The sequence below is a fragment of the Python bivittatus genome, unplaced genomic scaffold, assembly GCF_059951505.1.
Source record: "Python bivittatus isolate LINGU-HERP-01145 unplaced genomic scaffold, Pbiv_v1 ctg000340_np1212, whole genome shotgun sequence".
Classification (NCBI taxonomy): Eukaryota; Metazoa; Chordata; class Lepidosauria; order Squamata; family Pythonidae; genus Python; species Python bivittatus.
Window position 1 is genome coordinate 2,525,668 of NW_028277056.1, and position 12,451 is coordinate 2,538,118.

Here is a 12,451-nt window from a genome sequence, read left to right on the forward strand (position 1 = left end):
GGGAGCCCCTCCTTGGGCATCTCAAGCAAGGAGAATGTTAGGCAGGAAAGGACGTTAACTGACACTCAGCCCCTGATGCTATTTCAGTGCCAACGCCATTGCCCACATTGAGTTTGCTTCTGGCATGGCAGATGTGGTGGACATATATGGGATAAATTGATTCCTCCTTCCTCACCCAGTTTATTTGATTCACTTACATGAAGTTGTCGCTCTTTTCCTCCTTGTTTCAGAAAGATGCTTTGGATCCACGTTCCTTCTATTTCCTAATAAAGGAAGAAAAAGAACCTGACTGCCAGTTTACCAGTCCTCTTTTGGACTTGTAAGAGGTGGCTGACTTGAAGAATTTACAAAACAGAATTCTATAGTGGTGGTGGTGATTATGATGGCCAAATGTTAACTCCTGTGGTTTTCAACCACTCTGCCTTGGGGGGCCTTGGGGGGCAGTAACATCATCAGGATGAAACAGGAGGCCTCTCAGAATACAGGTAGTCCTCACTTAATGACTGTTTGTTTAATGACATTTCAAAGTTACGATGGCCTCAGAAAACCTGTACTCACACTTATGACTGTTGCAAACCCCTGCAGTCATGTGATTGTGATTTTCAACCTTTTTTATGATGATCACTAAGTGAATAATGTGTTGTTAAGCAAATTGCGGCAAAAAACATCTGTTGTGAAAGTTGGATTTGTTTAACAACCATATGATTCACTTAACCACCACATACTTCACTTAACGACCATCGTAAAAATGGGTGTAAAATTGGGTCTGGTCATGTGGTGACTCGCTTAATGACCACCCCACTTAATGACCAATTTTCCAGTCCCTATTGCGGTCGTTAAGTGAGGACCACCTGTAAGCAGGAAAACGGTTGGTAAGGCAGACCTGCCTGTGAGCTTGGCAACAGCAGAGAAGACTGGTTTGAGCTTCCAAGAATGCTGGTCTAGGTACGGAAACTCCTTTCTGAAATAGCACATTAGGAGTTTCTTTTTCAGAGGCTTGACTGCTTCCCTCTCTCTTAAAAGATGATAGCAACTCTCTGCAGAATAAAAATTTCATTTTCTTATTGGTAGCAGCAGAGTTAGAAGTGGGAAGAGACTAGAAATTGCCCAACCCACAAAATGACCTATAGCTGGCTAAACAGAATCCATGTGGGACATCAGAGCAGCATCAGAGGACTCACATACAGTTACAAATGGCCACAGGACAAATCAAGGATCACGTTTTGTGGATACACAGTTCACTTCCATGATTTGTGCATATAAAGCAACTTCTTCAGGCCAACCTCCTTCTCCTCACCTTCTAACGTGGAAAGATAGTCTGAAGCCTGAGGTTCTTACAGATGGGCGAGCACTTGGAGACTCATGGCCCCTTTTAAAATCTTTTTTCTTTTCTATCCCATGGTCATTCTAATACATTTGCTTTAAAAAAACTATTTTTTTTTTAAATTAAAAAAAAAACAGCCACCAGCTAGCCTTTCTATTGGAGGAATGGAAAGCCACCCCAACAGCAAATCAGCTGGGGAGGATGGGCAAGGGAGTTTCCACGAACCGCTGGCTGCAGGAAGGCAGGGGAAAATCTCAGGTCCAGGGTGAGTGGAGAACCCTCATTGATGGAAAATGTCCCACCGCATGGCTTGAGAAGACACACTGCCAGACAGATCCCCCCGTATTTGCTCTAGAGCTGGAGTTAAGCTGTTCACAAATCTTTGTGCCCCAGAGCAGGAGTGTCCACAGGGTGTGGTCAAGAAAGTCAAGATGCCAGCTACGATGGTGTGACAGAAGTTCCACCAGGCAGAACGTCAATCACACAATTGTGGCTGCCATCTTGATTTTCTTGTCCACAACCTGCGGACACTCCTGCCTCAGAAAAGCCCAATTCCTGTGTTTGAAAACAATTTTCATCTCCATTTAAATGCATTCAGGAAACGGGTCTTTGCTTCCATTATTTTTTAATAATGGAAACAGGCAAAACTGTGCTTCCATAAATACTTATGAAGTGGGGAAGTTGCCCACCAGCTGTTCTCCTTTTTGCTTTTATTAGGCAGATTTCTCCCGTAGGACCTGAGCATCATAAAGGAAGTGAGTTATACAGGGCAAAAGCAAATGGATCCCCATTTCTCCCCCCCCCCCCCAGACTGTCCCTCTGAGCAATGCTGTGTTGCTGGGAAGAGAGTGGCCCTCATTCCCCAGAATGGCCCCCCCAGGATGCGACTGTGGTACAGAGGGTACCACAGAACAAAAATGGCTGATGGAAATTACTGCCAACATCCAAGCTAGAGAAAAATTAAGAAGATCCTTAGAATTAACCTAAAGATCTACATAAAATTTATCATATTAACCTAAAATGAATCTATTTAAGCATACCTTTATATCTATCTATCTATCTATCTATCTATCTATCTATCTATCTATCTATCTATTGTATATCTATCTCTATGTAAATTTAGCATAGTATAATTTGGACTGGTGCAAGTAGAAAATGTCCAGTTCAAAACAGGTTATGCAAATTTAGCCTAATTTATATAAATAAAATTGTCTGGATAATCTTCCAATTGATTTTGGGGGGGTGGGGGGATCATACCCTTGCCGCACGTCTTAATGTCTAACCTCTTCGTTTCCACAGTCACATTCTTCATTGTCACCATCAATGACACCATTTCCACACTCCTTCATGTTAAATATCTGGGCAGGTTTGTTAAGCAAACATGTTTTTTCAGGTTTTTTGATCATATTAAAATATTCCAGCGTGCTGCAATTACTCAGTCTTGAACAGTTCCTGTAACACAATAAATGATTATTGTGATAATATAGTGAGCTCTCATTCTTTATAACTTATTTGTTGTAGTCATTTGTACCTTGCCTTCTAGGTTACAAATTCTTTTTTGGATTGTGTGTAAGAAATATGATGAGGCATGAAATGATTTCTTGATGTTTATATCCTTATTACTGACCAGATGAGACTTAAACTAAGATTTGGGTCTAGGTCCGTGCTCATGGGCGTGTTTAAAAGAGAGATAATCTCCCATAACTGCTGCTCTACAACAGCCTGCAGGTTTAAGAAGAGCACAGCATAACGTCTGAACCGCAGAATGCCTGCAGTCTAAGCACAGAACAAGAGCTTTGCTTGCAGAAGGCCATGGTTTTAATTTTAGCATCTCCAACCAGAGCTGGAAAGGCTGCCCTCTGAAACCCTGAAAGTTGGCCACCAGTTGTGTAGGCAAGCCTTCTCCGTCTTGAAACCTTCTCTCTGACTCTCGTAGGATGCAGTTATCTGGGTGCTGGCCTTTGCCAATCCTTATACTGTGTTTCCTGTAAAGTCATCTCCCTTCCGTTACAGTCATCAGATCTGCTTTAATCGTCATTGCTCAGGCCAGACGCCCACACAGGATGCTTCTCCCTCCAATACAGGCTCCCCATGGAAGCACACAGGCGAACCCTGAGGCCAGCTTATCTCAGGCAGCAGCACCCCGCGAGCCAAGCTCATCCTGGCCCCTTGGGAGGAAGAGCCCAGGCTGGCTGCTCAGCTGGAGATGTGCCTTCCCCAGCTGCGGGGGAGAGCAGGAGTGGCTCTGTAGTTCAGGCGATAAAGCTGGGTAAGGTTCCTGCCTGCCAGGCCAGCTCTGAGAATGGCAAATGATCGTCTGAGCCACACTGTCTAATGTAGATATCCCCCCTGGCTGGTACCCAGGCCTGGCAGTTGAGGGTCACTGTTATCTGAAGGAGCAGGGATCTTCAGCACCGGCCAGCGAATGCGGTGGCTTCTGGCATGCCAAGGCTGGAGGGGGCTGAAGAAGGGACAGTGCCTGTGTGTTAGCAACCCTTTGCCCCAGAAGAGGGGTCCTTTCTTTTAATTAACAATCAACACCCCCCCCCCCGAATTCCTGTGACTCCCACTCATGAAATCAAGACAGGAGGAAATATTCCAAGCCTGTGGAGAAGAATAAGCTCAGCTTCTAGAAGCACCAGCTGGGGTTACTAGATCCTGGCTGATTCTTCTTTTAGGAGAAACGTGAACTGATTCCTTTGACTGGTTCTAGGGGAATCTCTAGAGGAGAGGCCCAAGAGAGAAAAGTTAAAAACTAAGAAGAAGCTGCCGAGCAGAACGTACGCTTCGCCGGAAGTCAGCATCAGACAGCTGCCAAACACAGTGCAATTGCAGTCGCATTTTCTGGCTGAATTCATGGGGGCATCGTCGTGTGTAAAGCCGAGAGAATGACCCAGCTCGTGGGCAATGGTTTCAGCATCAAATCTAAGTTTTTTATATATCTGCACACAATGAGACAGTTGAAAGGGAGACTGTGGTGAACAAAATATTGAATATAGGGAACATGTCAACAGAGACATACTTGGATCTTGATTTGTGGCTCTACGGCAGGTGGGGGAGGCAGGAAACTGACATCAACCCAATTTCAGAACACTTCAAAGATTTAGAAAAGATTTCCCTGTGGTCATAAAACCTGCAAAGTGTGCTTCCGGGCCTTTGTTCCTGTGTAGAGGCTCACTGCCCGATCTCTATTTCTAATAAGATCATTACTAAACCTCAGAAGAAAACCTGTGAAAATACAAATTGCAATCCATACAGCAGGAGCGATACAGTGAATATGGTGCTGGACCCCAAGGGTAGAAGTCTGGCCAAAATCGCATTAGCTTCGGGTCTCAATCTCTTATTATTTTATATGTTGGGGGCATTTTTGCTATTAAATGGTTCAATAGGTGAACCAACCAACCTCATCAGATTTTTGTGGGCTGGACAGGTAAACCCTTTAAATTTTGTTTCCCAGTTTGACCAAACTGCTGGAAGTTTTCTGATCAGAACCAGAGGATGAGATTCCCCAAGACTTGTTTTGTTTTTAAGTGAAATGATATCACAGGAAATTGCTCCCTCCCCCCCAAATTGCACATCATTTCTTCCTGGTCTGTCAGGGGAAGGGACCTAATGTTAACCTGGGTGCTAATAAAAGCAGGTGGGAGGATCCAAATTAGATTCAGAAAACAGCGAAACACCTAGAAGCTCCTGTGTCGGTGCATTTCAGCTGAGCTGTTTTGCTGGATCTTCTTCCCTCATATTTAATCTTTGCAGGCTGCCTTGGAGCATGGGGTTCAAAGTGCTCCTTTTATTCTCTGATTTATAGCTGGCTGCATTTATAGAGCGTGCATTCAGGAAGCCCACACACCTAAGTGCATTCAAGAAGCCCACATGCTTAACTTCTGATGCACGTTCTGGAAGGCAAAGGCTCCTGGTGGGTTCAAGGGCCTCTGGCATACTGAAGAACCTCTGGGGCATTCAGCATGATGCCCTGCAATCTCATTTCAAGTCCCACCACGCACACACATCTGTCTTTGGACCGCATCTAGCTGCTCTAGAGGTGCTTAAATAAATCAGCACTCTAAAAATGGATTCTGGAGGACACAGCAGATTTATGAGATAGCCTAGATGCATGCAAAAACAGCTCCGGCTTATTATATTATAAAAGGTCCCGGAGGGCAGTGCTGCAGGCTTTCCCAGGGCTTCCACAACCCTTTAAGTTGCGGATAATAGGAGTGACCAGTTAAAAAGGCTTGAGCCTTTTGTGATTCTTACGGCAACCTTTTACGGGTCGCGTGCAGGACTTTTTCCAGTGACGCAGCTTGTGACGTGTTCCAAACGATGCAGTTTATCTGTGCGCTTCTCTTTCAGCAGTGGCCAAAGACAGAGTGGGGGCTTTTCCCACTGGACTGGCAGGAGCTCAGAAGGGCTTGCGAGGCATGCTCTTGGCTTCCCCTTGGGCCACTGCATCTGCTCAAAGCGCAGGCCCTCGGTTTGCATTCTGCATTCAGGTGGGCACCTAAGAGCTCTCAGGGGAACACCTACAAGGGTAACGTGGCTCGAAAAAGCATGCCTTTTGAACCTGGTCTGGGTGACCGTAAATGACTTTACAATTCCTTGTTAATCTCTTGCTTGTCTGGAAACGTCTTCCCGGCCAGGTAAGTGGATGTCGCCTTTAGTTTAACTTAGATTTAGCGTCTTCTCTTCTGGCGGGTTGGGCGGCAAACTCAGACGCAGCCTGGCGAGCATCCCACGGAGATCCCCCTCCAAGGCAGCCATGACCCCGAGGGGGAAAAGGGATCAGGGGCAGAGAACCACCTACGTGGATGACAGTCACGGACACATGTGAGGGATGGCAAAGCCGTTCTCCCCATGAAAGTCCAGGAAGGGTCCCTGTTGCCCTGCAACACCATAGAAAATAGGATCCGGGTTATATTTCACGAGGAAAACACCAGCAAGAAAGCAATCTCTAGTGCTACCATCCCATGGACGATCTTTTTTGTTTTCACTCTTAATCTCCTCATACCGATTTGATGGATATTGGCCTATTTCTGTAACAAATGAGGAGTGGGACTCAGAGCACAGGATGAGATTTTTTAAGCCAGGAATCGGCTGAACGTGGGTAGCGACAGATTCGGGAGTGTTAGTTAGAGGTGCTGATCCAGGGTTTCCCGAAATGGGAGGGGCACCTCCCCTGGGGAGGGGCAGAAAGAGTCCAGGGGAGGTGGGGAGAACCTTTCAGTTACATTGTTACAATAAATCCAACTCCCCCAAAGTTGCATTGTACTGTTTTCATTATTCGTTTGTGTTCATTTGGGTGTTTGGAGTTTTAGGACAGGTGCGTATATGAAGATTACACTAAAACGGTGTTTCTCAACCTCAGCAACTTCAAGATGAGTGGACTTCCACTCCCAGAATTCCCCAGCCAGCCATGAAGTCCACTCATCTTCAACTCAACTTCAAGATGAGTGGACTTCCACTCCCAGAATTGCCCAGCCAGCATGGCTGGCTGGGGAATTCTGAGAGTGGAAGTCCACTCATCTTAAAGTTGCTGAGGTTCAGAAACACTGCACCAAAGGGAGGTATGATGGCCAAAAGTTTAGGAACCCCTGTGCTAATTGATCCTCCATTTTCAGGGGTGGTGTGTCCATCAGGAGGAGGCCTTTACACGTTGGCTTTGCGAGTGAGCGGTCAGAGGGGGATGCCTGCAGGGAGGGGTCAGAAAAGTCAAGATGGCAGGCACGACCTTGCCATTGAGGTTCCATGTGTAAAAAAGGAGCAGGGCCTTGACTGCGTGATCAGTGCTGCCATCTTGACTTTTCCGACACCCCCGTGGATGTCCTTACAGCTAGCCATTGCTGGAAGCAAAAAGCCCGTCCTCTCACTAACCAGGATGCGAGCTTCTGTCAGACCTTTCTAAATGTCCGATCCCCCTCGCCCGACATGTTGTCACTGCTAACCCAAAAGGCTCCCCCGCGTGATGCTAACTCAAGGCCAGCTGGCATTTTCACAAAAGGGAATCTTACGTCATTAAGCCAGAGTGGTCAAAATGCACGTGGTGCCGAAGTTGGTACCGGACATACTTATAAAATGCATTCAAGGTCATAGAAAGGTCGTGGGAATCAATGGTCACATAGTTTTTGTCCGTCCAGAGCTCCATGCCGACCAGATAAACGTGAAGGCCCAGCGGCAGGAATATCTGAGGACGGAAAAGAAAAAATGATCAAGGGGTGGTAGAACTTCTTTCGGAGCAGTAAGACATTGCCAACCATGGGTTCTGCTGCCTTTGAAGGTGGCCCTTGGAGTTTCCTGTAACAAGAGCTGCCTCTGTTCCCCATCAGACTGAAGAGAGACTACTTTACCGTCAGGAGCTTCATCCTCTGTAATCTGGTTTTACAGAACAGTGTCAAGCCTCAGATAATATTAGATTACTTGGGGATATAACTGATACACAATCAGGTCAACTGGACCTGGCTGTGGCTGATTTTTTGGATGTGGAAAAAGCCTTCTGTATGTTACAGTTTAAATCTATTTGGGGCTTCCTTAGATATGGCTTTCCTTTCTATTTTGTTGATTGGATTAAACTGTGGTACTTAATTCATTAGTTGGAGTTGTAACGAGTGCAATTATTCTTCACCCATCAGGATTTGAAAATGGCCAAGGATGGCCCCTTTTGCTCCTGACTTTTAATTTGACTTTGGAACCATTCAACGATCTAAGGATATTTTAGGTAGCGCTAAGGTGGCTAGAGTAGAACATAGTTTTATGTCTTGTGGATAATTATCCATGTTCCTTATTCAGAATGTATGACTTCAATGCTTTGGCCAATTACCTGTTATTCCCTAAGTGGAAGGTCTAGTATACTTTCTGTTGGATTTAAGCCAGACTCTCCCAGGGGTTTCTGCAGGGAGGCGGTCAAAAAAGATGGTAGCCGCAGCCATGTGATTGAAGCCCCACGGCGACATAAAGAAGGAGGGTCCTGCTGACCCCCCTGCTCTCTCCACTCTTTTGCAAGTGCAGCCGTCCTCCCATCCTGCCAAGCTACTACCACGCCACAGAGGAATACTGACTCAGCAGTTTTTTCTTCCACTCCTTCTTGGAGACTGGAGATGCACACAACGTTAACCAAAACCCAGATGGGGAGCATCGACTGAAGGGCATTCTTTACATTCTTCTACTGCACAGCTGGAAGGAAGCTGTAGGCATCTGCAGCATTTCAAGGTAGGAAGCAAGAAAGGGGCTCTCAGGCCAGCTTTTTCCAGTGCCTTTTGAGGGGCCAGGATGGAAACGGGAGTGGTTGCTGAACCCTTGGCCACCATCCTTTATAGCAGCTTGTGCTGGGGTGTTAAGGCAACCAGATAAAACTAGCAGCTCGGAAAGACTGACGCCAATGGCTCAAGAAGCAGTACTGCTCAGGCCACATCAAAGCACGGATGCAGATATATCTCAGAGGTTTGGGGTTTGGCAGTGGGCAGATCTTTGGCACAGGTCAGCCTTCTTTCTTGCCTGCAATACAACAACTTGCCTAGCAGGATTGGGTCCTTGAAGTTTTTGCAGTAATCTAGTTCCTGAACGCAGGAATGAGTTCCTGGAAGACTAGAGATTTATAGCTATGCCTGGCCGGTATCCTCACTGCCTCTCAGTGTTCTTACCTCTTCCTTGACGTTGGGCAAAATACATCTGCCCATCAGAAGCTGCAGAATGGCCTAGAATTCACTTCTAGAAATAAGAGCTGGTCAGGTTGAGGAGAGAGTTTTTAGAGAATGAAATAAGGGCTCCGTCTGTGACTTGGGATGGCCACGATGGTTCTAGCCAGTCCTATTACAAAAGCCTGTTATAAAATTCATGGACTTGTGATAAAATCAATGTTGGAATTTAGTAGCCTGACCGTCTGAGGAGAAACTAAACAAGGCAAGCAGTGAAATCAAGTTAATCTAAGGAACATGCGATGGGCAAAGGCTGACGAGTGACTGAGTCTGACCCAGCTGAACCTGGGCCGGGAGCCTGAGGCTGCCCACAAAGGGAAAACCACACTGCAAGCAGTGAAACCTCGCTAGGTCAACAGCACCAGCACCTAGCAAGTGTGAAGCTGAAGCCGAGGATAAAAGAACTGGGGCTGCTCATTATAAAAAGAGGGGGCCGGACAGGAACCTGGCTGGAGGACCCCATGTGTCCATGCTACTATCTGGACTGCGATCCATCTTCACCACCCCCCTCTGGTGGGAGAGGATGAGCGTGTGAGAATGAACAGTTTGTACATGTGTGTGCTTAAGCAAATCCTTGTTATACTGGGATCAGTACAGCTAGGAGGGGAACGAAGAATTATTTTGTGCTGTGTGTCCCTTAGTGAGAGTCACTCACCCATCCAAGGTCAGAAAGATGTGTAAGGGTGTTCCCTGCCTAAACCCCCAGCCGTGGACCGTGGCTGCATCTACAGCCATCTCAAGATGCCATTTCCAAGCCGCTGAGCACCACAAGTAGGCTACGTGTGCCTCAACCGGGGGCAAAAGGAAGACTTAGCAGGATGTAAGAAGCCAAGAGGAATGAAGAGAGAGAGAGGGAGAGAGACTTCTTCTGGAGCAAAAGTGTGGAGAAGGGATCCAGGAAGTTTCACACACGCACACGGCTTCCACCAGGGAAACACGGCCATTCAGTGATTGTTCTTAAAGCTACTCACTGTGTGGACATGGAGCATCATATGAAACAGTGCGGACACCAAAGCGGTTTCATTGCTACCGTGGAGGAGAAACTAAGAGAAGGAGAAGAAAAAGGCAGCCAGCTTAATATGTAATGTTTACATAGCACTGCTGATTCATGCTGTTCCCCGCAGGCATTTGGGTCAGACAGTTAGGTGAGCTCTGTGGGTTAAAGTTGCTTTTTATAAAATGGGGTTATTGCTTTCACCTCGGATGTTGTGGGCTGTATTGTGATATTGTTGCTGTTTTAATCTTGCGCGCTGCCCAGAGTCACTTCTGTGAGATGGGCGGCTGTCTAAATCATATAAATAAATAAATAAATAAATAAATAAATAAAGTTCCCTGCACATCTAAGCCCTTGCATTTAGACATACTGTTCATAATTTAATATACAGCAACTTTAGACTGGAAATACATTTTTAAAAGAAGAAATGGGAAAGTGTTCTTTAATTCCCAGTAACAGCTACTGAGATTAGCTACACCGTTTCCTCTTTTAGCTGTTCCGACTAATAATTAAGATTAATTATTTGGGCCCAACATGGGGCAGCCATGGGGGGGGAGGTATCCAAAGTGAAAGATGTCTGCCGTGACCATGCAATCAATGACCCACCCCTTGTGTTGGGTGTGCAGCGCACAGAAAAGGGGTGGGGCTGTGATCACATGGTTGCAGCTGCCGTCTTAACCTTTTTGACCCACCCTGAAGACCAGACCAAGAATCAACTCCACAGGAAGGCTAAGACACTTTGACTGAGAGTGGCTATAATAACAGAATCTTGCAAGGCTGGATGTGCTGGACCTCCTCCCCTTCTTATACTGCTGTGAATTAGGGAGGTGTCTATCTGAGCCACTTCCAAGTGTTATCTGGACGTTCTGGACTTAAGATGAGGCTTTTCTCCTCGTCCCTTTGGTGATGGACATCACTGATCTCCATCAAGGTTCTCTTCCTTACTCTGCAACTGGGCTGCAATCTAAAAACAAGAGATCTCTGATTGTCCACATCTTGTCATACTGAAAGCACTTTCTGGGTGTTCTGAGCTGCCATGATCAATGACAAACTTACCACACTTTTGTCGGCAACAGCGTAATATTCTAGATATCGGATGCCTGCACGGTTGAGGTCCCCTTGCTGGAATGAAATCAACACGAAGCAGTTATGTAGGGCTAATGATTGTACTGGTGACCATCAGGGCTGTCCATAGGGTAGAGTCAAAAAAGTCAGGATGGCAGACACAACGGTGCAATTGAAGCATCACCCATTTTTTACAGGCAATGCATCATTGTGGCCGCCATCTTGACTTTTTTGACCATGGCCTGCAGAGTGCCCTGGGCACCATGGAAATCACACTCTTTCACAAGAGACCTAAAATGTTTCAGGTACTAAAAACAAAGCAATAATAACATCCAGCTCAGATGCATCTGTCCAATGATTTCAATTCACTAGTCTCCTTTCTTTAGGAAGTATTTCTGTATTATTATTAAGGTGTCCAGAGAGATAGCCTACAACAGGGTCCTTCAAACAGTGTTCTGGGTTCCCTGTTATTAAATACCTATTATTTGTTTTATCTCTGGAATTCCAGATGACAGCTAAACTCACAAAAGCATGAATCAATCCTCTGATAAACGGATCAGGATGAGAACATGAGTTGAACGACTTTTAGACGGAAGGAAATTTCAGTCCTTAACAGGTTGCTCAGTTTGACCTATTATTTGTTTTGGAACTCTGGAATTTTCCAACCCTGGAGAACTTCCAATTTCTACCCTTGGAAAAAGTTCATTTTTTTCCTTCCCCATCAGAAGTACATTCCTGTGATGGAGTGGAGATCTGACCTGGGGAGGGGGGCAGGAATGAGCGAGCTGTTAAGAGGGAATTTTGATAAAAGATGACTCAGTCCTGAGAAGGAGGAAAGGAAGAAACTCCAATAAGCCCACTTTGATTTTATTTAGCATAAGATGAGACAGAGAGAAAGAGCTTTCAAGACTCTTTTATGCTCTTTTATTATTTTTATGATCTGGTGCTGTGCTAGATGTGTCTTACAGAGTGTGATGGAAGGGCAACCTGGTTCTGGGAATGGGGAAGGGATGAGTGAACTGTGAATGGAGGAGGAGGTCCCCAAAAGATTACTCAGTCCTGGGAAAGAAGAAAGCGTGAGAAAGACATTCATAATAACCCAGCCTGGATTTTGTTGGGAATAAGATGGAGTAGAAAGAAACTCTCACAGGCTTTTAAGATTTGTTATTATGCCCTACAACACTCTAGAGCAGTATTTCTCAACCTTGGCAAGTTTAAGATGGGTGACTTCAACTCCCAGAATTCCCCAGCCAGCCTTGTGGGCTGGGGAATTCTGGGAGTTGCAGTCCATCCATCTTAAACTTGCCAAGGTTGAGAAACATTGCTCTTGAGCATTCCTTGAATCCCTGCCATGACCGTTTCTTGTTCTGGCCTACCTCA

At 45.8% G+C, this 12,451-nt stretch overlaps 1 protein-coding gene across 1 annotated transcript in view; it reads right to left on the minus strand.

Moving 5' to 3' along the window:
• Positions 1-12,451, minus strand: part of LOC112542000 (disintegrin and metalloproteinase domain-containing protein 21-like) — a 36,873-nt gene that overhangs the window by 15,506 nt on the left and 8,916 nt on the right. The window contains exons 5-8 of the mRNA XM_088140883.1: positions 11,063-11,128; positions 7,333-7,505; positions 4,109-4,249; positions 2,608-2,776 (exon numbers count right to left, since the gene is read on the minus strand). Of these exons, the coding sequence (XP_087997009.1) occupies positions 2,608-2,776; positions 4,109-4,249; positions 7,333-7,505; positions 11,063-11,128 (549 nt within the window). The remainder of the gene's footprint in view (positions 1-2,607; positions 2,777-4,108; positions 4,250-7,332; positions 7,506-11,062; positions 11,129-12,451) is intronic.